This window comes from Barbatula barbatula, assembly GCF_947034865.1.
Source record: "Barbatula barbatula genome assembly, chromosome: 7".
In the NCBI taxonomy this organism is placed as follows: Eukaryota; Metazoa; Chordata; class Actinopteri; order Cypriniformes; family Nemacheilidae; genus Barbatula; species Barbatula barbatula.
Window position 1 is genome coordinate 22,539,675 of NC_136770.1, and position 25,861 is coordinate 22,565,535.

General features: G+C 37.3%; 5 protein-coding genes across 6 annotated transcripts; 2 read left to right on the plus strand and 3 right to left on the minus strand.

Moving 5' to 3' along the window:
• Window positions 1-1,266: 1,266 nt before the first annotated feature.
• Window positions 1,267-3,238, plus strand: asip1 (agouti signaling protein 1). Its single transcript, XM_079459789.1, has 3 exons — window positions 1,267-1,425; window positions 1,654-1,706; window positions 2,037-3,238. The coding sequence occupies exons 1-3, from the start codon at window positions 1,275-1,277 to the stop codon at window positions 2,202-2,204; spliced, it is 372 nt and encodes a 123-aa protein (XP_079315915.1). The 5' UTR covers window positions 1,267-1,274; the 3' UTR covers window positions 2,205-3,238.
• Window positions 3,239-4,964: 1,726 nt separating this feature from the next.
• ahcy (adenosylhomocysteinase) lies at window positions 4,965-14,769 on the minus strand. The gene is made up of 10 exons (XM_079460021.1): window positions 14,575-14,769; window positions 12,354-12,544; window positions 11,337-11,412; window positions 9,936-10,088; window positions 8,138-8,250; window positions 7,817-8,024; window positions 7,476-7,563; window positions 6,638-6,755; window positions 5,532-5,726; window positions 4,965-5,354 (listed from the first exon to the last, which is right to left on the minus strand). The coding sequence occupies exons 1-10, from the start codon at window positions 14,600-14,602 to the stop codon at window positions 5,223-5,225; spliced, it is 1,302 nt and encodes a 433-aa protein (XP_079316147.1). The 5' UTR covers window positions 14,603-14,769; the 3' UTR covers window positions 4,965-5,222.
• A 255-nt stretch (window positions 14,770-15,024) lies between these two features.
• On the minus strand, window positions 15,025-19,985 carry chmp4ba (charged multivesicular body protein 4Ba). Of its 2 annotated transcripts, none has more exons than XM_079460138.1 (6): window positions 19,962-19,985; window positions 19,231-19,619; window positions 17,292-17,469; window positions 17,041-17,155; window positions 16,818-16,944; window positions 15,025-16,703 (listed from the first exon to the last, which is right to left on the minus strand). In XM_079460138.1, the coding sequence occupies exons 2-6, from the start codon at window positions 19,412-19,414 to the stop codon at window positions 16,636-16,638; spliced, it is 672 nt and encodes a 223-aa protein (XP_079316264.1). In that variant the 5' UTR covers window positions 19,415-19,619; window positions 19,962-19,985; the 3' UTR covers window positions 15,025-16,635. The 2 variants fall into 2 exon arrangements, with proteins under 2 accessions (XP_079316264.1, XP_079316265.1); XM_079460139.1 differs by having other exon boundaries at window positions 19,878-19,985.
• Window positions 19,986-20,146: 161 nt separating this feature from the next.
• Window positions 20,147-20,880, plus strand: atp5f1e (ATP synthase F1 subunit epsilon). The gene is made up of 3 exons (XM_079461211.1): window positions 20,147-20,263; window positions 20,475-20,599; window positions 20,711-20,880. The coding sequence occupies exons 1-2, from the start codon at window positions 20,232-20,234 to the stop codon at window positions 20,596-20,598; spliced, it is 156 nt and encodes a 51-aa protein (XP_079317337.1). The 5' UTR covers window positions 20,147-20,231; the 3' UTR covers window position 20,599; window positions 20,711-20,880.
• Window positions 20,881-21,042: 162 nt separating this feature from the next.
• Window positions 21,043-24,545, minus strand: tubb1 (tubulin, beta 1 class VI). The gene is made up of 4 exons (XM_079460454.1): window positions 24,431-24,545; window positions 23,641-23,749; window positions 23,391-23,501; window positions 21,043-22,912 (listed from the first exon to the last, which is right to left on the minus strand). Exons 1-4 carry the CDS (start codon window positions 24,485-24,487, stop codon window positions 21,780-21,782), a joined length of 1,410 nt encoding a protein of 469 aa, XP_079316580.1. The 5' UTR covers window positions 24,488-24,545; the 3' UTR covers window positions 21,043-21,779.
• Between the last annotated feature and the right edge of the window lie 1,316 nt (window positions 24,546-25,861).

Here is a 25,861-nt window from a genome sequence, read left to right on the forward strand (position 1 = left end):
AGTATTTTATAAACCGATTTAAAAAAAAAAGTGTTTATCTTTTATGTTATGTTATAAAAGATGTATATGTATGTAATTCTATCAAAAAATTTCCCAAATGCATGATCTCCATTTTCAAACAGTATATTACTTATTTAAAACCAACAAATGTCTTAGTTTGCTCTGTTTGAAAAGTGTGTTACATTTCTAAATACAAATCACATTGAAGTGTTTTGATGTCATTCATACATTTTTAGATGTGGATAAAGTGGCAATACATATTCATTGTATATTGTCGTTATAACATTTATTTATCCTGTTACACGGTATATCGTGGTTCTGGTATATGCACACACTCTTTTTCCTATACACTCACTGGCTCTTCTCCCTATGTAGGTCCGCCCCTGCTTAATTTTAGCATTTGGCCCCCGTCTGAATTTCCTGACTACAAAAGTCCGTCTGACATTTTTGTCTCAGACTCAGCAGGGGAGAGGGAAATATCTCAAGGCACCTATACACAAAGAGAAAGCAGTTGGGCCGATCCTCAGCAGGACAGGTCAGTCTGTAAAACCCCAACACTGAGTCCTGAAGATTACCATGGCTAGTTTCGCTTTTGAATGCACCGTGATAAAGGATTTACAGAAAACACAAGATTGTCAGAAAAAGAGGTTGAAAATGGTGAGAAATTGTTTAAGTTGTGATGCAATGCCATCATAAGGATTTGGAACTTGTAACTTCAGCTGAAAGAATTGGGAAGAATTTGTGATAAAAATGACAAATGTTGTTCTATGTTTCGTTGGATTTGCTGTGGAAAGCATTTTTGGTGGTTTGCTTGAATTCTCGTCTTATCTTGCTATAAAATTGTACGCTGCTGTCTACCAGAGAAGTAGTTTTGAGCTGTAACATTAACTAGTATTAAACTAAAATGCATTACAGGTGCTTTGATTCTTGACAAAAGTAAAACATTTTATTTACATCCCACGTGTACGTACGTACGACCATTGTCCATCCAAACTCTTTATCACTTACATTGGATTTGTGCTTTACATTTTGTGTATTGCAGCAACTTTAGAAAGGCTAGTTTTGTTGTTGTTGTTGTAATTTCCTCTTTACATTGTTTTGGGTATAGAATCAGTTTTTCGAGAGTTTTCTTTCCTAAAAGGCTGATTGTTTAGAGATCCAGCTAAGACAGTTTTGCAAAGGGTTGTGGCCAAATCTGTGTGTGATACATGTGGGATAAACATGCATTTGTTTATGATGTTTCTTCTTTGTTATGTACAGGGTAAAATCATATTATGAATCCGTCATTGTTGCTGTGCTGTTTGGTGCTCTGTTTAGCCTGCTGTGTTTCAGTACACACACACGTGCTTATGGAGGACAAACATCAAACAACCGTCAGCGAATATATAACAAACCAAACAGACACACCACCTGTGCTTATTGTGGGTAAGAGCTCTTTCTCTCTGAGTTTTATAAGTTCACAAAACAACTTCTAAATATTACAATTCAACAATCAGAACAGGCTGAGACAGTAAGAACATCTTTGCAAGTAACATTGCATGAGTGTGGAAGTCATTGGCACGTGTGTAAATATTTGATGTTCTATAATACATATCAAATTTAAATATGTTAAGAGAAATGATCTGTTTGCTTTGTTCTTGTCTTTTTAAAAAGAGTTGGCAAAAACACCTAAGAAGAATAAAAAATCAGAAAAGAAACCAAAAAAGGTCAGTAAACAAATATGCATATTCATTTATGAGAATAAACATGTCCCACACAAATACATTGCTTATGGAATAAATAAACCCTGACATTATTTCAGTGAGAGACTTGTATTCCCTTTGTGGCTATTTGAAATATATAAAAACCAATATGCATTGAATCTATTTTTAAACGAAGAAACGTGGTGTAACTCACTGTGCGTAACTTTAGTACTTCATGTTTATCCTAAATAGTAAATTCGTAAAAGTGTAAATCGTAAGATAAAGTTGTGCATTTTGTGGATGAATTTACAGTGTACCTGTTTCAAATATTTCTCATCAATAACTGCATTTCAGAACAAATACAGCAGCCACGTAAAGAAGTCTCCGCCCCCGCCGAACTGCGTCCCGCTGTGGGGAAGCTGCAAAGGTCCGAGCGCGGTGTGCTGCGACCCGTGCGCCTTCTGCTACTGCCGCATCTTCAAGACCGTGTGCTACTGCCGCATGGGATACCCCAAATGCTGAGAACTGCCCTCGTGGTATAACATCCGACTCCCTTCCATAACAAATAGAAAAACTGTGGATTATGAAAAAGTTTCCGTGCACTATTAAAATACAATCGCTATATTAATTTTGCGATGTATTAATTCTTCCTGGAAAAAAGCAAAATAATACGAATGGTTTTCGGGGTGGACCTGTCGAGTGGAAACCGGTAAAACAAATCCTAAATAAGGCCCCAAAAACAGCAGCTAAATAAAGTGCGCTGATGCTTCACAATGTCTTTATGTAAACCTTTAAAATTTGCATCCTTTTGTTTTCTGCATCAGGGTACCACTGTCCGGTTTTCGTTGCAGGATATTCCTATGCGTTGAGAAAGATGAACAATTTATAAAAAGCTTTACGGTATTTTCCACTGTCCGATTTTCTTTCAAACATATCAATGACAACTTTGTACATAACGGAAGCTTTTAAGAGTCGGTGTTAATGTTTGTATGAGCACTTTTCTGTGTTGTAAGCACTTTATAAAGTTATGTTAACGCGCCCGTTCGACCTCTGTATTTAAGCTGCTATATGAGACAAGGGCACCATGGCAACCATATTGCCAATAACAGAGATGCGGTTACGAACAATTATTACTGCAACCAAACCACTAAACATAATATAAATACAATAAAACGTAAAAAATAACATGTATGAGATGCTAAATAATTTCACCAATATTACATTTCGGATTTACTTTGACGAAGAACTTTAAGTCATAGCTGCATAAGCAGGCTGATAGCTAGTGTACATTTAAATAAAAAATATACTTTCAACCTGTTTTTTAGTGAATATTTCCAAGAGTGGAGTTATTTACTAAAGTAGTTTTCTGCATAGTTTGTATAAGCTACACAACAAAAAGAAGATACACGTTAACCTTGGGGCATGTTGTCACATACGGAGTCATTGAGAGAAAACAGTTTTAAATGGTAACAACGTTGTTTGGGGTAAGAAAATTGTAATAAATAATGTACAACATTAATGAACAATAAACTTGTTAATAAAAATATTGTTGCCATATTTAAGTTGTCTTTTCCTGTTTATATGTTTTTATTCATATATGAGTTTTTCCCAATTTTAACCTAAATTTTATCCTATAGTTTAAAGATTTGTGTTATTGAAATGGAGTTAAAACAATTTACTAATAAAATGTTACTAAATGCAAATATATATATATATATATATATATATATATATATGTGTGTGTGCTTAGATGTTGGAATGCTGTTTTACTTAAAATCTTTTATAGTTCATCAGACCAAAAATGCTGAAGCTGCTAAAACTAAAATAAACATCCCATTCAAGGGGCCTTTTCACAAGAACCAGCCAATAACCGATTCCCAGCCAATAAATAAGATCATTTAAAAATTATTATGTCAACAACTTCAGATGGAATGAGTAAGACAAGCAAAAAGATGATTTATAAGAATCTGCACCCACACAAATAGGTGTTGTCCATTAGGCAGATTCAGGCCAGATTCTTAACACGTTTTGCATTAAAGGCAATTGATTATGCAAAGCAAGATCAAAGCTTAAGGACACCAGTTCCGCACACCTCCAAAAATTAAATTAAGTGCCATGTAAACATAGACCAGGTCGGTCCAGCACAGGTAATAAAACAAGCATTCAAAAGAACATGCACACAGATTTCACAAGCCACAGCTGGTTCATATTGAGGAGAAAAGGGTGGACGTAAAGGCAAGGCGAAAACTCCAAAAGATAGACCCTTGTTATGACTCTCAGGGGAGACATCCAGCCATTTTAGAGGTCCAGAGCATCTAATGGTGTACAGACTAATCCTTTCCTCCATGAGCACTAACTACGCGATTTTACAGTTTCTAACTAAGGACCAAATTAGATTGAAGCCATGTGTCAGCATGGCAGCTTGAATTATTCAGTAAAACGTTATTGATCTACAAAATAAACCATTGAAAAACAAAAGTTTTGCTTCATTAGTTACTCAATACAGTACATATCAAACGCACTGGTTTTACAGTTTGGGCCTGGCCATGATTGAGCTTTTGCTATTTTTCATAGCTTCTCTCGAACACTATGTCTTAAGAACACATGCCAAGTCATGGTTTCTCTCTGGTCAGGATTCTGTCAGCGAGTTGTTTTTATCAAGGAATCCTAGTGGAACACGAGCAGAATGGTTGTAATTATAGTTTCTTTGGCTTGTGATACTATGACTATTCATGGGAAATGTCATAAAAAGGCAAGATTCATGAAATCGTACCACACGGTGATTTAAACTCCTGATGGAGATGTTTTCAAACAGTACATCAGAACTAGAACATGTGGTTAAGAGCGGAGCCTTTAAAAGTAACTGCGTCTCTAAATTGACACTATCTGCATTTCACGAAGTAAAAAAACATCTTTTAATATTTTTTAAAGCAAAATAGTTTTGGGCAAATATGAAGCATACACCAATCAAATGATTTCCTTTCAACCTCAATGAAATTATGGTTTTATGAAACCATAAAAAGGACCACTTCATGAACAAAGCATGATGAAATGAAGTAACGCTTCCTCAGGTCTTGAGCAGATGTAACGAGATTAAAGACCCAGACCCGTTCAAATCACACAGCTTGCTAACAGTGTAACAATTACACTGAGGGGAGACACTCTTTTGCTCATTCATACTTTTGTAAACCCACTAAACGATGGAAAACAGAGTCAGTGGAAAAAGCTTTTTGACAAAAGGACCCAGCGTGTGAAGCTCTGCATATAAAGAGTGACACTAAATGACGTGCCTACCGGCAGGATTTTGCTTGTTTATTAACCGTTTAGTAAAACAGGGAATGCAAACAATACAATATGTTCAGGGCTGCACTTTTGATATAAATGGCGTTTGCAAACTCAGATGCTCACGATGAGAGCGAGAGACACAATTAAAGCACTATTGTAGCCGCACTGGTAACTGGCACAATTGTGATTTGGTACAGGAGCGATTTTGTGGTCTCTTCCCCATCTGCAGATGAAGCCGTGAATGATCAAAGCTACTCAGTAGCGATAGTGGTCAGGTTTGAAGGGACCCTCGTTGGGCAGACCCAGGTATTTGGCTTGCTTTTCTGTGAGTTTGGTAAGCTTGACGCCGAGTTTGTCCAAGTGGGCCTCGGCGACCTGTTCGTCCAGCTACACATGAAAAAAGGGTGCGATTTAGTTGATACATGATGCTTCAATTTGACCATGTTTAACCCCATTCCCCCCAAAAAATCATTAAAAAAAACAAATGCTGTCTAGGCTTTGTTATAAAACTCGGACAATGATAACAGGTTGTGCTAATACTTCAGACTATGTTTGCAACTGTACCTTCTTTGGCAGGAAATAGACACCCAGTGGGTATTTGCTGGTGTTGGTCCACAGCTCAATCTGGGCAAGGACCTGATTGGTAAACGAGTTGCTCATTACGAAGCTCGGATGGCCCATAGCACAGCCCAGGTTCACCAGACGTCCTTCAGCCAGAACAATAATGTGACGGCCATTTTTCAGACGGTAACGATCGACCTGTAGGAAAAGAGTGAAGTGCTCAGATCAAAGCTGATCCCCTTCATTCTACATCCCATAATTAGGGTATTTGACTGTGCGGATTCATAATAACAAATAACTTAATGCTATATCATTTCTTTCCTTCCAAATTTGCAGTTTTTCAGGAAATGGAAAAACCGTGTACTTAAAACATGACTAAATACTGTGTTGTCAAGCAATTTTTTGTCATTTTATTGGATAGGGTAGATATTTGCAAAAACCCAATGACAAATATAAAGGGTGACTAATAATAATAATAATTCATTTATGGCAGTAATTTAAAATCCAGAATTATGAGATATGAGGTTTCAGAAGGAAAGCATTAAAAGAAGCATTACAGTAATAGTTCACACAAAAATGAAAATGCGGTCATCATTTAATCAACCACATGTCATATCAAGCCTGTATGAAATTGGTTCTCTATAAGTCAGCACCAGTCAATCTTAAATTTACTATTTAAAAACAATGAGAGCTATTCATTTCACTTAATCTTTATTATTTAAACGTAGATTAAACTCTTATAACAATATACTCTCTTAAAAGGCCATCAAAATATTTTATTTTGTCAGGACAAAAACAGTTGAACATCTGGTTTGGATGAAGACATTTTTGTCATACCATTTATTATTTATATTTTGTTGTTATTTATGTTATTATATAATGTAATTGTTTATTTACTTATAAAATATTGTTGTTATTTACCATCATTATGTTATTTAAATTTTATAAATATTTTACATTTCTACGGGTAATATGAAATAAAACGCTTAAAATAACAACAAAATGATAACTGGGCATAACTAGCACATATCCAACCAGCTAGAAAGTATTTTATACTGAACACAGCCGCCTCATTTTTAAGTGTCAGACAAAAGGCACTGATGTCATACCTGAGCTTTAATGTTGACCTTCTTGGCTGCGTTGTCATTGAGCCATTTCACATCGATCTCGCAGTCGAAGTGTCCAATGTTGCAGACGATGGCGTCATCCTTCATTTGCTCAAAGTGTCTGTGAGGAAAAAACAGCCATCAACACCTGATGCCATCCATACAGTATTTACACGACCCAGATTTCAATCACTTTCATTTCCAGATGACAAATGTAATTAGCCATACAGGTGCAAAACCCGTATAGGATGAAACATTTAATAAATCATTCTGGGGAAAAAATCTTTTTTGGATTGCATGTGTGCCAGAGTGACTTGCTGAGTGAATGCTAGAAACGCATCCCATCGACTCAGATTCCTCTGGAAGGTTTCGAAGACACAACTCCAACATCTGTAGATAATGCCAAACAGCAGTTTGTGCTCTACCGGCCCCTGTGTCATCATCCGTACAGTTTATCATAGAGGCCCACACCCCCACACACAGAGCTGTTCCGATAACACGCTCACCTCAACATACAAAAGACACATAAGCACTAGTGCATTCGTAGACGCCTAAGAATTTCTTGAATAGGATCGTCAAGGTGTCTAGTAAATCCGACGTCTCTTCAAAAGAAAAAAAAGAATAGCTACACATTAAAAACAATTCAATACTTCCAGTTCCTTGTTTTGACCTTTTCGATGTGCTACAATATAAACGTAACATTTATTCTGTATACTTGAAGCGAGTTATTTACAGGTGAAAGTGAGCGTGATACCAAGAGTGTTCTGTCTCAAGCCGCGGTGTCAGGCCTGACAGCGTCGCTGCAGGAGGATGTGTAATGCTTGACTAATGTTTCGCAAACCTGCCAAGGAGAATGTCCTCACAGCCAGTGGTTGTCACAAAGATGTTGCCCTCCTTGCAGGCCTCATCCATGGTGGTCACCTCATAGCCTGTGAAATGACAGAATAAGCCAATAAAAACATACACGGATCAACTGCTCCGAAATAAGCCTGGTGCTCGCTTACAGCTGCTTTCCAGAAATGACATTTTGTAAAATACACAAGGTCACGACAAGAAATGGAACCAGCTCCTGATTCCTAATCTTGATCTTGAATTGGGTTTATATCAACCGATTAATCATTCTGTCATCCTCGGACACTACTGACAGACAGACAATTGGTGCTGTCGATGGCAAAATCGTACCCTCCATAGCCGCCTGAAGAGCATTGATGGGATCGATCTCAGTGACGATGACACGGGCGCCAAATCCACGAAGAGCCTGAACGCACCCTTTCCCGACATCTCCATAGCCCGCAACCACCGCCACCTTCCCCGCGATCATCACATCCGTGGCTCTCTTGATGCCGTCAATCAAAGACTCGCGGCAGCCGTACAAGTTGTCAAACTTACTCTAAAAAAAAAAATACTGGTCTATTTGTGGTTGCCATGTGATAGAACGACAAAACGCTAACACGTGTGTGAACAAAACGGCATGTTCTGTACTGTTATGAGATATTAGGTTACCTTGGTAACGGAGTCGTTGACATTGATGGCTGGAACTTTGAGTTCTCCTTTCTTCAACATCTTGTAGAGGTTGTGAACTCCTGTCGTGGTCTCCTCAGAGATGCCCTTGATTCCTGAGTGGTCAACAGAAAGAGACATTTACATTATCTTCTGGAACACGTTTGGTGGACGTTACAGAAAACGACGCACGGAAACACTATCCACGCATCTGTTTGAAAGGAATGCAAAGTCCGAATACGAGATCTCTGAGGAATCGGCGTGGTCCAAAATTAACACGAGCTAACTGCTCATGCTCAATGCTAAAACGTTCGTTTGACCCCAAATTTATGTTCTTGACGTGAACGAATGAAATTATTAAAGCAAAAGCATCATCTAATTAAGTCTACGGGGCAAATCATTCCAGGATTTAAGCCACTAGAAATAAAATGAACTCAACCTGAAAAAATACAAAAGAAATGTACATGTAAAGCTTCTCTATTATGAAAAGATTTATTTCCTGAATGCTGATTGGTCAGAAGCGCAGAGGCCAAATATTGACCATCCTTCATCAGGGACTATATCTTGAGGGATAGGTGGACATGCAACCTTGTACACAGTACAGCCAACTCTTAAGATGTACAAATAACAGAATTCTTGTTTTATAATTTTTTTCATACACCAAAACAAATGTTTCTAAATTATTTCATCATTTAATAACGCTCATGTCAGTCTAAACCTGCACGACTTACTTTCTTCTGCAGAACACAAAATAGGATATTTTGAAGAATATTGGTATCCATATAACACAGACTTCCATTGTATTGAGACAAAACCACGGAGACTCTAAATAACTTATTTTGTGTTCCACCGAAGAAATAAAAAACCGATTTTGAATCATTAAAATTTATAATTTCTATTTTCGGGTGAACCATCCCTTTAAACCAAAATGACATAACAATGGTCGAATCCCTTTCTTATTAGACTTGCTCAGTGTTTTATCATCACTCCACAAATGATTTAAATCCAGTCTAGTACTTATGAGGAACTATCTTCCAGGGGTGCCCTGGTTAAAATGTCTTGTTAAAAGTATCATGTTGACATGTTCATGGGCTGCTTCTAAGAATCAGAAGTCCATATGTTGAACCCTAACACAGGTCAGAGGTCAAAGTAGCCTTGTAAATCTGAAGACCTTACATTTTAAACATTTATAGGAACACTCGAGTCAGCCTGACTGCAAAGCTCCAGAGTAAAGGTGAGGGAGGTCAGGTGATGTTCATTCTGTCAATAAAACAGCATCTACTTTCCTATTACAGAATTCATAAGAAAAGTAAAATATATGCTTTTCAATTTTCCACATGGCATGAGCTTATAGCAGACAGACGGCTTCTAACGCCTGACAAAATAACGCTTGAGTGGGTTCTATTAGATTTGAAGAAAGAAATGGTGAAACTTTTTTTGGCCATTAGGAATGTTGAAAAAGTGTTTATCTGAGATTGAACTGATTCAATAATGAATGCGTCTGTCTTTGAAGAGCCAAGATCAGGAAAGCTAGGATAAGGCTGCCATCTAGTGGAAGCTAAACAACAGTACAGCTATAGTCAATTGGTAAAACACCAGGCCAGTTAAATACGATTATATGTAATTTTACAAGCACTGTAAAACCATAAAAATGTTTAGGTTTCATTCAAGTTTCCAAGAAACGCTTTCAAGGAGGCCATTCTATTGGTAGGCTATATTCTAATAGAAATTTGGTTTTGATGTAAAGCAGACCAAAAGAATAATGGTGAACCACTCATTTTAAAAGCAGATAACATCCTACCTGCAAGCAGTTTGGGATATTTCTGGTGCACCAGATTGGTCAGATCTCCACCGTCATCGAGGATCATGTTAAGGGGCTGACCGTCTTTGAAGTAGATGGTCTGTTCAATGCACCACACATATTCTTCATCAGTTTCTCCCTTCCAGGCAAACACTGCAATCAAAATAAACATTAGTAATTTATGAGACAAACATCGGTATTATATTAGATCAAAGACAGAAAGCTATATCAATGCGATTGGGTTTCATTGTGGCTCAACTTTAAAGTCTCTTGAAAGAGATTTTTAATCTCAATGAGTCTCTTCCTGGTTAAATAAAGGAGAAAAAATATTAAAAAATAAAAAGCAATTCACCAACGACCACAATGAGTACTCAATAACTTGGTCTGATGTTGTCACTGTGATAAGCAACCGCTTTGTTTGTTCATGTTGCATTGCATTCAGTGCTATCCTGTATAAACAATAAGCAATTAAATTTTTTAGCTTTTATTAATTTCTGTTAATGTCAGTTATTGCCAATACACGGTGTTAAACTACAATTTCAACAGTTGCAACTTTTGATTTTAAAAGCACATTAGTAAATGCTGAAATTAACACAAATGAAAATAAAAAACAAGCTGTACAAGTGCTTTGCATTGCTAGTTTAATAGCCAGTACATAAAGAGATGAAGAGTTTGGTTCCAAAATCATAAAACTTTTAAAATCTTCCAAAATAATGTTTTTTTAATAATGCTATCATGTATTTATTGTGTTTTGTGTTAGTTAGCTGTATCTTATTATTATGGCTTAAATCAAAACAAACCAACTGCAGTTTGATTGATATTAATTGGAATGCACAATAAAAAAAAACATGATTTTTGAATTAACTAATTGGAACCAAACTCTTCAAATACAACCTTATTGTAACATGTTACCAAAAATACTAATTTCAACATAAGCTAGTTGTAACGAAGGAACCGCTGACTATACAATCCTCATATGGAACCTAAAATAAACTTCACACATTCAAACATAACGATGTTTTGCAATCTTGATAACAAACGGGTCATTTTATCTTTTGCCTCTCAGCTCTAAGTCCTTCGAAAACGCCAAGTCAAATGTAAAGATTGAACCAGTTTCTGCTGATTCTGTATTGCATTTAGCTTTGGAGTACAGGGTGATCTTACACTAAAACCTTGTTCTCTGGGTCTACCCTTATCTGCAATTGATTACACTGCCTTAAAACAAACAGCAGGTATTACACCAGACCTGTGGTTACGGAACAAATTGACTACCAGACAAACACCTGTTACCAATAGCTATCAATGCGCCCTAGGCAAGAAGACAACACATGAGATGCTGCCTATGACTCTTGTATAAAAGTAATAAGCAAAGAAACTGGCTATGTTGTCACTTCCTGTTACCTGGAATGCCGGCTTTTGCAATGGCAGATGCTGCGTGATCCTGGGTTGAGAATATGTTACAGCTGGACCACTGGACCTGTTGCAAAAATGGAGAGAAAGATATTATAAGAGAGACAAGGGGAGGCAGTTAAAGTGAGAAACGAAGGATGACGCAACTAAACATCCCCATAAGGATATAATTTGACATGACACACAAAACTCGGGTAACAGTAAAGCCTGTTTATTTAAACAAAATGTTTAAAAAATGTATGCAATGAACAGAATTATTTCTGCAACACTAACAATTTTCGGCAACGTTTATTTTTCAAAAAATTTATAACATTCAAGGTTTAACTGAAGCTTTTGAATGCAAATGAATAAAAACTAAGTAGATACGTCACTGAAAAATAAATCTAAATTTCAACATCCAAATTAAAATTAAGAAAGGAGTTAAGGAAGTAGAACCCTACGAGAACTCCTTAAAAGCAGCCAAGGCACAAAATAAAAAAAATTTGGTCATCCAGCACTGGTCATCCAGCACTGGTCATCCAGCAAAGTTCCTATCCGGATCAGATTGATCCAATCCGATGTTGCTTTAAAAAACTGGCTCCAAAAGTAAGATGGATTACGTGATCACGGATCACAAAAAAAGTATTACTAAATCCGGATCAATTTTATCCGGATTAAGTCCTTTTGAAAAACTTGGTATATGTGCTTGGTATATATAAACAAATAAATTATCATCATAAAAACAATGGTACTATAATAACAATTAAAAAACAAACATGTTTATGGCCTTTTATTAGCTGCTTTATGGCTTTATATTAGCTGCTTCTTATTATAAAAAAAACTCACTGTTCTTAGTTTTGTATACTGTGCTAGGCTTTAATGGACTAGTTTTGATACACTTATGCATTTTGTTGCCTATGTTGTTAGAATTGCTTCCAATGTTTCCTCATCTGTAAGTCGCTTTGGATAAAAGCGTCTGCTAAATGACAATGTAAATGCTTGAATTGTGTCCAGTAGGTGTTTCCTCACCTCAGCGCCCAGGGCAATAAGAGTTTCAATGAGCACGGCGGTCTGAAGGGTCATGTGAAGGCAGCCCGCAATCCGTGCACCTTTCAAGGGTTTGGACTGGCTGTAAAGCTCTCTCATTTTCATCAGACCGGGCATCTCATTCTCGGCTATTTCGATGGATTTGCGTCCCCATTCGGCCAGGCTGATATCAGCTGGACAGAAAGAAAATGTCAACAAATTATGAACATGACTACAACGAAAAGGAATGAAGGATTGGACAAAGAAATGACGAATAGTGAGTGATGAGACAAATATATTAAAAGGGCAACTTGCAACCATGTGACAGCTTCATGTTGGGTCATCCAGAAAAGGAATTCCTCAGATGTCACCCAAACACACATACCTTACATTTCATGAAACCAGGCACCCACGTTCTCTTTTACGATTCATGTGCGCACACCAAACAAGACCCTTTACTAGCGTGCACAGATTTAACATCACATACTGTACTATTCACATGAACGTTAATAGTTACCAATTCTGGGTAAGTTACTTCAAGAAGTAATTATATTTTTAACATTGTATTTAAATGATTACACTCCGTATTAAAATTGATTACATAAACATTAGAAAAACATTTTTCTTTAAGTGTTTGTATTTTTATTTTACTCATATTTTAATAAATGTTTTAATAAACAAATGATAAACTCTCTCTACAATAAGAGCTATTAAAAACTCTTGACTCAAAAAACAATAATAAAACTGTAGCTACAGTATATCAACAATTGCTTGTATTGTTCATTTAACAAAAGTGTCTCTCTTTAGTTGAAGGGTTAGTTCACCCCAAAATGAAAGCTTTCCGCAGAACACAAAAGAAGATATTCTGAACAGCCCCGGCACCCATTCACTTTAATTGCGTGGAGTCGGACACAAAACCAATGCAAGTGAATGGGTGCCGCCTAACAACATTCTTCGTGTTCTGCGGAAGAAAGTCATACAGGTTTGAAATGACAAGAGGGTGAGTAATGGCTGGAATACACTACAAGACTTAAAATGTGAACAGATTTTATTTTAAACTAGACATCATACACTTGCAGACGTTTTGAAAGTTTCAGATCTGATCAGATCTGCAGACAGGCACAGACTGAAAATCTGAGCAAGTCTTGTATTTTAGCCTTAAATAACAGAACATTTTGGGGTGAACTATTACTATTACTAAAGAGGAAATATTAAACAAAATATCTATAATAAAAGATTCTATTATACTAAACATTGCACTTTTAACTTTCAGATAAAACAGATGCATTTGTAACTTTTTCCTAATTCAGACTTTTTCTCAGAAATGTAATTACAGCAAGATGTTACTTTGTATTGTTATCCATTACACCCCACACTGAATGAACAATGTTTTTCATTGATATTCTTGCAGAGCATTTTGACAGACTGAACTCTGCACTTAACGCTAAGGAGCAAAGTCCAGCTGGATTTACTATCGCCTTATCTGCAGTGAGAACATCGGGACGTTTCAAATGACTGCGACAGCTGCAATCGCGTCACTTAAAATATGCTGACGTGTGGCTAACAAAAACGTGACGATATTAACTCGTTTAACAGAATCTTGCGTAATAAAATGTAATTTTCACTACATAACATCAAATCCCAGTTAACCACGTGCGGATTTATGTTGCAATATTCGCCGACGGCACTGAATGAAAGTGGCGGCTCTTGTGCGCGCAGGCTTATAGGCATTGTAGTTCTTTCGCGTAGAGACGTTCATCCGTAAGAGCAGCTTCAATGTCCACAAAAACTACAACTTCCAAACTTTCCTCCTCACGTTTTCCGAACGCAACCACGCTAGCTTGTCGGGCAGGTGTTACATATAAATGCATGCACAATTCTACGGAAGCGAGCAATATAGCCGATACAGTCGTGAAATAAACTGGTTTACATTGCGAACGGTGATTTAAAAGTTGCGGGTTTGCAAGAGAGCGTCTCGTGCAAGGCTGTGCTGACAAAGACGGCCATGTGACGTTTTATGTACAAGCTACTAAAATATTCAGGAACACTAATGCACATTTAAAGATAAACCAAGACTTTTAGTCAATATGCAAATGATTTAGCTTCACTCGAACGCGTTGTACACCTCAGTGAAGGGAAAGCGGCTAATTAGCATTGGCGGGCATAGTACCATCAGTTACAACGCCTTGATTTAAAGTAACGAATGAAACAAATTCATACTAACCGACTTTGAACGGCAGCTTCTCGGACATTTTGAATGTTCTGTCGTTGAGCGGGGCTGATACTGGTCTGTCAGGAGTCGGGCAGTGGACCTGAGTGCAGAAGGGAAATAACTGTTACGTGAACTTGAATATAAGTGTGTACTACCGGAGATTGTAATATTCATGAGATCATGAAGCCTAATCGTTTCCTATTGGCCGACATACGTCCCGCCTTGCTGCTCTAAATAAGCTGTCGTGGGCGTATCCAGTCTACACTACCGAAACCAATGAGGATTCCCAGCAGTTCAGGGACGTGTTCAAGTTTGAGAAATTTTGGATTGATGCAGAAGTACAAGTTCCAACTTGCTTTAGTTGCAGCGTTAGTGTTTTACAAATATTTGACTGCATGAAGACGGATCTGTGTCTAAAGAAACTGCTTGCTTTTCATAAGTGTTGCTAATCAAATATTAAATCAAACGAATGCAAAAATCAAACGAATGCAACTTTTTAGTATTAGCTGTAGATTGGTGCTTTAAATATAAAAAAAATCGTTTAAAAGCAAAAACAGGGTTTTTGGCAAAATTTTTATGTAGGTGTAAGGTTGAAGGGATACATCGAGAAGGCAGAGAAGAAGAACATAGGACAGTGCCAAAAGGTGACAGCCCTTTTTACAAACAAACAATAAACAATGTAAACATGATATTCTGATAAATAATGGGTTACATGTTAGGTCATTCTTTCGCCTCTGATTATTCAATACTCAACACACTTTGATAAACAGAAGTGAGGAAATGAATAAAAACCGTGCCAGAACATTACAATAGCGCGCTCTGTAAAATAAAGCATTGGTAAGACTACCCAATAAACATTAGTTACTGCAATAGCTAACATGAACTAACAATGTACTATAAAGTTCTTTCAGCATTTGTTAATACAGTTGTTCATTGTTCGCTCGTGTTGACTAACGTTAACAAATGAATGGTCATATCGTGTTAACAAAGCATGATATTACATATCTGTACTGCCTATTCTTTTACAAATCCTTATGAATGCATTCACACATCACTGGCACACAAAATATTACACAAACATCTCAAGTCTTCAACCGTTTCATAGTATTTTCCTAATACAATACCCATTTCAAAAAACATTTACTGTTTAGGAACCTTGGATATGAACACTTGTTTCTGTAGTCACAAACCAGTATTTCTAAAATATCTCAAATACAGTACACATTTCTGGAGTGAAGGAGTGTCATAGGCATCCCATGGTTTCAGGATACTGTGTAAACCATCATGTCATTAAAGATAGATTCTATGTACAGTAGAAGTTTGACGGTCTCACCACTCAAACCGATGTATGTTTAGGATTGTGATATCACAAAGTATCACAACACCTTCATGTCCACTTCAGGCCCAAAACATAGACAAAGATGTGTACTCATTTAGCTTAATTGCTGATATAGGAATTCCTTTCTGGACTAAGATTATTGTTAGCTATATTCAGCTATATTCTGAAATGCTTGACGGGCACAGTATCAAACAGGGGTTAAAAGATCAACAGAGGAAAAAGTGAAATAAGTGCGCACAAACACAGGTTCAGCTCTAAAACAAATGAACAAAAGCACATGTTCCAAAAACAACAGATTTGTAACAAATATTGTACATCCCCTGCGTGCAAAGGGTTTCCGTGTATATCGGTTTTCTAGGACCAGGGGGCAAGCTGAGGGCTCTTTGTGATGCAAATGTAAAACAAATATGAAAACTTTCACAGGTAATGGAGGGCTGCACACGAAAACACATTACAACAAGCCGTCTTGTGGGAACAGTCCAGATGAGACCAAGAAAGAACAAGCAAAACGTCGGTCTTGCTCGGAGGAGTGTGTTGACTGCAAGCCTGGCAGAGAGGTTTTGATTTGAAGCGGTAGCATTTGTGTTTTTGTTTTCCTCGTGTGTGTTTATATATTAAGCTATTTTAGTCATAAAAACGTCATACTTGAACATACTGTGAAGTCCTTCCAGGTCCTTTTGTACCAGGTATTTGAGTGTGTAGTGTGAATGGGTTTTACTAGAGCTGAACGGGCATTAATTTGAAGCCCATGCTTCCAGATCTTTCATATCATCCTCATCCTCTTCTTCCTTCTTCTTCTTTGCTAAAATCACAAATGTATCGGGAAATCATGTTAGTGATTATTGTGGTTTAAAACCATTTTCCAACAACATAACTTACATATAGAGAAATTTTGTATATGCGTTTTTTTTTTTACCCGCTCTGGAAGGTAAGGATGTGGATGGCACATTGGGCAATGGTACATTCTCTGTGCCTCCGATCTCCAGAAGATTCTTGTCCAGCTCTTCCTGCTCCAGCTCCTCCAGCTCAGCCAGCAGCTCATCCTAAAATAACAATCAATCATAACACAATGAGGCACACACCCAAAACAAGATGCACACATCAATAGCTGTGCAGTAGACGTTTCGTCGTAGTCGTACCTCATCGAATTCCTCCCCAAACTCAACAGGCTTTGAGATCGCGTCTGAAATTTCTTGAGCCAGCTCTTGCTGTTCTGTGATGTCTTGCATGAGTTCATCCACTTTGTCAATGTCCCTAAAGACAAAGCATAAAGAGATATTTTATTTGTTTCTCATGCAATGACAATCTGTGTTCTTGCACGGAAAACTATAAATATGTGCATGAATTTGTAATGTAGTTGTTACTTCAAAATATGTCTTAAACTTCTTACATGTTATCGTGAGCAGCCTTCATGGCCTTAGCGGCGAAGCCCATATTCTTGATGACCTCTGTATTAGTGTTAGCATTCTCTAGCGCCTCCCGCTGGAACTCAATGGTAGAAAGGGTGCCATCGATCTGAGCTAACTGCTTCTCATATCGTTTCTTACGCTTCAAGGCCTGTAATGCAGCTGTTTCAATAAGAAAGAAAAGATAACAAGGTATGATTAAAAAAATAAGCAAAAGTGCAAACTGTAGAAAACCCACATTAATTATATTGCATCAAAACGTATGTGGTTTGTATAATCAAATGTGGTTTTGTAAAATATTCAATGATTTCGTATTTTGAATGTTGACTAAAGTACTTCTTCAACAAATAAAGAAGTTTCAAGCCAGAAAGCCATCAAAATAAAAAATAAGCTTTGTTTATGCAATGAATGGGAGCTAAGTCTGAATAAAACATCCACTTTACAATACGATAAAACCCTTAAACGTCTGTGACATCATGTTTAAAAGGGGCATTCCAAACACATCACCTGACCCAAAGGTATTTGCACAATGAGCAGTCACATTAAACACTTTATTCCATGAAGTCACTGGAACTTTGAACTATGACCAAACTTTAGTCCCACAACAGCAATCACACTATCTGCTTGCTCATACCAGGTGAGGTATCCAAGCGCCATGTTTATACCCGCCTCACAGGATAATCAAATCAATTATTGAATGCCTCTATTCTGGGGACTTTAAATAGAGAGTTGTGTTACAGCTTTCAGAAACTAGATGTCTTTGATGTGTCCTTTACTCCCAAATAAAAATGTATGGAGCTATTTGTGGATTGCATACTCGGCAGCAACAAAGTGCTTTGGAATGAAAAAATGACTTGTAATTTCAAGTTGTATGAACAAGTGGCGTTCTTTGGGTTATAATGAAACCATAAGTTTATTAACCTTAATATACTTAGCATTTTTATTGGATTATATTTACAATTTTTAATTAAATAAACATTTAGGCATGTGATGTTATACATCGACACATGCTGGACATTTTATCTCTGGATAGTGTTACAAAACACGTTGAAACATGCATGTCCTCTTGAGTTTTGCATATAATTTGTGTATTCAATTATATATTACAAAAGTAATATAGATATTAATACATGATACAATGTATATGGTAAACAAACAGATACTAATTCAACACAACACAATCACAGAGAATCTGAAGATATTTATAGTACAATGTAAAATGAATGCAAAATGCTTGACCTTTTAGTCTAAATAGTGACACATTATGTTCTTTTATATAATTTCTTGCCACGTTTTGCTACATGTTGTATAAAGAATAATATTAAAGCTTTCTGTGCCTGGGCAAGGCAGTGCGCTGTTACTGTAGACAACATATTAACTACACACTCTAGACAAGGTAGAGACATAAGAAGTTGTCTCTCTAAGTAAATGTGCTTTTCTTTCTCAGCGTTCGAAGAACATTTTGATTTATATCACGTCACTTAGGCAGAAAATATCAACGATTTTCTAATGCAGAGACAGATCTAGAAACAAACTAAAGTTGATCAAAGATGTTCACTTTATTCTCCATGATAAGTTTATCATCACCATGGATACCTGTGTATGTCAGAGGTGAACAGAAGGACAGCTCATACTAAACTCTATCTGACTCAGGCATCTAGTCAAATTGAAAGCCAACATAGGGAATTCCCAACACTCTATTTGAATGACTGCTCTCAATGGCACCTTATGTTATGCATTAATGACTGATTAAGCTTGATATATTCCTCAATAGGTTCCCTTGATTAGTGTTTGGCAGACTAAACTAATGCAAAGCTGTGACAGCCACAGTACAAACCTATCCTGAGATGACCAGCTAACATGCAAGCTAGCAAGTTCCATCTTCATTTCATGTAACTAAAGCAGGACCCTACAGTCTCTCACCCCTTTTGTTCTTTGTCCCGTTTTTCTTTGCCGTCATGAGCTCCTGCTCTATCTTTTTCTCCAGAAATTCCTGTTTCTTCGTCAACATGTCCTCAGTCTCTCGGAGTCGCTGAATAGCCTCTTGGGGGCTCGCAGATTTCCCCCCTTTTCCACCGCCTCCAAACAACTTCGCAAACACAGACATTTTGCGACAGCAGAGATCGGTGTGGCCGGTTTTTAAAGAAATCCGCTTTAACCTCAGCGTGGTTTCTGCCCGTCAGTGACCCAGCAAGCTTGTTGATGTTTTCTCCGCTCCCTCTTTCTGGCCCAGGCCGCATGACGTCACCACGTCACAAGATCACGAGTCACGTCACGACGTATTCGACGTTTGGGTTTTATTCGACGGAAACCTTCAAAAATAGATTTATTTCAAGTGCATATATTTTATAACATAAGTAGACTTTAACTGTAAATTAAGTAAGTTAACTGGATTTTTTTTTGTATTTGTATATTCTTATTTTACCATTTAATAAAATACATTTACGTTGAATTACGCTAGCTCTACATCAAAGTAAACGCATTTAAGTAATTTTAGAGACATTAACATAATTTAAACTAATATGGGTAGACATTAAACAATAAATTGTTGCATACATAATAATACTTACTGCACCTAAACTCAGCATAACAATACATATTTTTATAAATACATAATATAGAGGAAACAATAAGTATCTTGATCATGGATCTACCGGATATCGCGTCTTCGAGAGATTGATGTCAAACACATTTTTTAAACAATTTATAAAAAAAATTAAACTGCGTAGCTTTTAATTTGTAGTTTAACGTTAATTGTTGTGCAGGGGTTGGTTGTATTGTGGTGATTGACGTGTGTGCCAGCCAATCACATCGCTGAGACTCTCTCTAAGACGCGATTTCCGGTACGCACAGGCCTTGTCCTCGTCCTTGATCAACTCGCACTGTGGCAGTTTGCGAATCGACGGCTCACATTTGCGTCAAAAATGGTTGCGTACTGGAGACAAGCAGGGCTGAGGTACATGTATAATTATTTATATTATATCTTTCAAAATCGTCTGTTTAACTGGCGGCGCAGTCTATGTCTTGTATGAATTGGTTTGACCTGGATCTGCACAGATATTCGCATGCGCGCTGTACAGTGACGCTTTTACGTAATATTCTTAAATGTACACAAAGATGCGAGTTATTAATGTGTTTGGTGAATAATGTCTGTCTTGTCATTGTAGTTACATCAGGTACTCGGCCATCTGCGCCAGGGTCCTTCGAGCAGCTATGAAGCCACAGTTCAAAGTGGAAGCGCTTAAAAACGCAGAAACCAGCGTGAAGGTCACTAAACTGAAGATTGCGTGATGTAAGTTTTCAATGCTTGTTGTAGCAATATCTTATGTAGAGTAACTGCATCTTGTACTTGCTTGTATAATGGTCAAATGGACTTATTGTCTGTTATGCTTTTTATTTGCAGGAGATGGTATTGATCCACATGACCCTCCATTCCCTAACCAACTTATTCTGTAAAATTCATCATTTGTGTCTGCAATTCTGATGACATGATTGAATGAAAATAGTTATTTTCTTTTGATAATAAATTATGAAGAGTCTCAAACTAAAAGAGCCTTTTTGTTGTTTACTTGCATTACATTTCAGTGTTTTGCTTTTTTACATTTACTTATGCTTATTTATTGGGAAAGTTTGCCTGGTGGTCTGCAGTTTGGCCAGGTCTTTGCCAATCAACACTTTCTGTTATACTGTTATTTGTCGTTTATATAGGAAGCATTGATTTGATGATTTTGCTTTGGTTACTAATTGGACAGTCTAGTCATTAAATTTTATTGTCTTATATACAGTATTACACCAATATTGACATTTCAAACCGAAAATAAAAATGAAGCGCATGTACTACATCTAGCATGAAAATTTCAGAAAACGCACAAACAATATTAGTATAATATAGAGTATAGCGTAGCCAACAGTACTTCAATATTGAAAGACAGATGTTATTTTTCAAGTCACAGGATCCAGATTACTGTTTACTATTCGCAAATCTTGGCATACATTTTTCATTCAAACAAGCAAGATTTCCTCAACATAAGGACAGAGAATGGATTTAAATGTTACAATTACATATAAGAATTAAGCATCAATTTTTTTGGTTTTCTACACTGTACATACTGAAGAATAATGTCAATAGAAACAAGAAATATTATTTAGTGCTAGAATAGTATTTTCATAGTCACTGATTTAAATGGTCAAATCTTAAGTTTCATAATAATGGCATATAAAAATATCTTAATGTTAGTTTATTAAAGGATATGGAAAACAACATTTCGACAAGTATTGGCAGACATCTATAAATAGTTTAATAATGTGTTTACTATAATAGATAAGCTCTAAGAAGTGTTTAAGATGCAGGAAAAATATGCTTTACAATATAAGACAATAAATTAAAACTTTTACAATATTATGTGTTCGAATATTAAATCTCTTGCATAACATTTTTAGACAAATTTTGCTAGATGAAAAACACTTTTGTCTCATTCCCTGACAGGCGTTTCAGTAACCACCTCAGTTTTTATCTCCACTCTGGTGCTCTGTACTGCTGATGACAGGACTTCCTCTTCTGTTACTTCATCTTCTGCTTCGCACTCCAGATCAGCCGTGGCATCCTGGTATTGCTGGTACTCTGCAACCAGATCATTCATGTTGCTCTCAGCCTCTGTGAACTCCAGCTCATCCATGCCCTCTCCCGTGTACCAGTGCAGGAAGGCCTTACGTCGAAACATCACAGAAAACTGCTCCCCTATGCGTTTAAAAATCTCCTGGATGGCGGTGTTGTTTCCTATAAAGGTAGATGCCATTTTGAGGCCACAGGGAGGAATGTTGCAAACAGCCACTTTGACGTTGTGAGGGATCCAATCTACAAAGTAGTTGCTGTTCTTCTGCTGAATGGCAAGCATCTGCTCTTCAACCTCTTTGGTGGACATGAGGCCGCGGAACATGCCCGCCACGGTCAGGTATCGTCCTCGACGTGGGTCGCAGGCGGTCATCATGTTCCGGGTGTCGAACATCTGCTGGGTGAGCTCGGGCACTGTGAGGGGGCGGTACTGTTGATTACCACGTGCCGTGAGAGGCGCAAAACCCGTCATGAAGAAATGGAGACGAGGGAAGGGCACCATGTTGACTGCCAGCTTCCGAAGGTCAGCGTTCAGTTGACCCGGAAAGCGGAGGGAGGTGGTGACCCCGCTCATTGTTAGGGATACAAGGTGGTTGAGATCTCCATAGGTCGGTGTGGTGAGCTTGAGAGTACGGAAGCAGATGTCATACAGCGCTTCATTATCAATGCAATACGTCTCATCTGTATTCTCAATTAGTTGGTGAATAGACAGTGTTGCGTTGTAGGGTTCCACCACTGTATCAGACACTTTTGGTGAGGGCATGATGCTAAAACTATTCATGATGCGGTCGGGATATTCTTCTCGGATTTTATTGATGATGAGGGTACCCATTCCGGAACCCGTGCCGCCACCCAGGGAGTGCACAAACTGAAAACCCTGCATGCAGTCGCAGCTCTCGGCTTCATTGCGGACACGATCGATAACCTGCTCCACGAGTTCCGCACCCTCTGTATAGTGCCCCTTGGCCCAGTTATTGCCAGCTCCCGAATTCCCTTTACATTAAAAGAGGGGATAACAGGATGAAAAGTGATCGTATGATCCATAAGCTTCAAGTGGAACATATTATTGGAGCAACATCAGTGAATATCAAAATGTTGGTCCAGGAACCCATTCATAGAGATGAAAGTCTTATTATGTTAGTTAAAACGTTTTTTGAGTCTACATTACTGTTGATATGCATATTTTATGAGTTAGGCTTATGTCATTGCGGTCCTTCTAAAACCTTGTATGTCCAAATTAGCAGTTTTTCAGGAAATGGAAAAAAATATATACTTTTTTAAATGATTGCATACAGTGTTGTCAAAGTTGACAAGCACCTTTAATGTTTTTTATTGGTAGGATATTTACAACAATTAAAAATAATAACTAAAAATAATGATTTACAAAAATCACCATATATGGAGATACAAGGTTGCAGATGGACAACAACGATACTGTCCAGTTTCTATCCAGTTTGAGTGCTTCCCTCACCATGTATAAAATTGTCTGGTCTGAAGAGCTGTCCTATGTGACTGCCCCTCACACTATCCATTGTTCCTGGCTCCAGGTCCACGAGCAAAGCTCTTGGAACATATTTCCCACCTGAGAGGCAAAAAACACCTCAGACATTGAACTACAAATATTTTCCAAATATAAAATCCAACAAAAATCTAGAACAATTATTCTACATAGCATTATATAAAGCTTGGATGTAATGATGTTGTAAATCACATTTGCATACCATGTGCTTCATTGAAGTAAACATTGACCCTCTCCAGCTGAAGGTCCATGTCACCTTCATATGCTCCCACTCTGTTAATGCCATGTTCATCACTGATCACCTCCCAGAACTGCAAAGACACAGAAAATATTTTATTAAATCAAACATTGGCTTTCATATGAGAAAAATAGGCATGCAACCTCGGTAAAAAATATAGTTCGTTTTCAATATACATCTGGAAACTCTACAGAGCTGACTTATCTCCCGTCAGTCAGTTTAAGTGACTCGTGCTTGTTCATTTCATTTTTACCAAAATGTTATTGCATCTATTACTCTGACATATACAGACTGCTGAGCTCATTTCCATGATAAAAAAGGCACACCCTGCCACCCTAGTCTGTGCCTCTTATCTTACGGCAGACCACAGTGGGGCGAACACCCTACGGCCACACATATTACAATTTCAAACTTCTATTAATTTAACATTTTGAATACTTTAACCGTGGTAAAAAAATAACCTTTTATGCAAATATGAAAATATTAGAATTATATACAAACAATTATAATAATATACTACAGTTTAGTCATCCAAAGCTGAATGCTGCAAAACACAGTAAACTGTATAAGCATTTAACTTAACATTACATTAAAGAACTAAATAAGAAATAAAACAAAGTAAATTTATCATTTAAATAATGAATACATATCAGTCAGGTTTGCAAAATGTTGAGTTTAAGTTGGTTATCTAGTTTTAAATTTTAAAATCAATTTATATATCTTATAAAATAAATGAAGGATACTTATATCACACCTTTGAGCCGATCTGATTCCCACACTGTCCGATCTGCAGATGAACAATCTCACGCATGATCACAAAGTTGGCACGGAGAAAGATGGAATAACATTGACCGTAACTCTACAGTGCCTGCTGTGGGTGTAAAACCAGTGATGACATCATTAAGAGGGAGTCACCCTTCTGCCTCACAATGTACCACTTAGTATTACATTGGATTATAGAGTTTGACATTTCAGTGTAGTGCAACTCTGTTCTGAAGTTTAGGAAGTGTGTTAAAGTTTTAATGAACCTGAATACATTTGTGGTAGTTTAATGTTTAATTATTTTACTTTTTGCATTGCAGGATCCAAACATCATGGGCAACAATCAGCAATGTCTCTCTGGTGGGCATGATAAGGCCCTAGTGGGCCGTATCTGTCAAATTGCAGTGACACAATCTGTCAGAAAGACAGAGTACACATTCATTGTTCGTGTGTATTTCCCAGCACCATATCATTTAACAGAGTCTGTATTACATGTTGAATTTGAAATAGTTGGACACACATGATAGATAGGATCTGAATGTCATGATTCTGCTGCATCATGTCATGTTTCTCTTAGTGTAGTGGCAGGATCATGACAGAACCTCATGTTTAATGTGGAGACAGGCAAATTATTATGGTCTTACAGACACTCTCTCTGGTCTCCTCTTTGTTCCCATCCTCTCGTTACCCTAGTTATTGATTAATGCCCTACACCTGTTTCCCTCTTGATTTGCTCCCTTACTTAATGCCCTTGTGTCTTCTGTCTTGTGCTGGTTCATTGCGATTTGGTTGGTGAGTCCATGTCTTGTCAGTTTAGTTATTTGTAGTTCATGTCAAAAGTTAATTTAAGTCTTGTTTAAGTGTAGTTAGTTTTAGTCCTGTCATGTTATTGTATCCCTGTTTTGTTCTGTTACCCCCACGTGGGTCTGTTTTATTATTTATTAAAATATGTTAACCCCATACCCGCTGTCTGCACCTGGGTCCTCTCTCCGTGTCTCACCACGAGAATCATGACACTGAATTTCCTAAAAGCAACCTATTTGTGTGTGCTTGAATTTCTGACTTGAGAGAACACATGTTGTGTTGTATTTAATTTCTTATTTCCATATCCTTTTTATTCTTTATTTCGCTATATATTTTATGTATAGTCTTCACAAGCAGATATGAGTTTGCAGTGGTCTTATTCTCAAGGTTCATAATAACGTCACAAGACAATGTTGTGAAGCAGTAATTTTCCACTGCCTTTGTTGGTAAAATAGCACCTGCTCAATGTGTTTCTAGTGAGATGAAGACGGACAGTTATAGAGTGAACTCCAGACAGAGTTTTGTTCATTTTATATCCTTACCTGATGCTCTTCCTATCTGACATCAAAAGCTGCAGGATAGTTAGATCTATCAGTATTGGGCGTATAAACAAGATGTA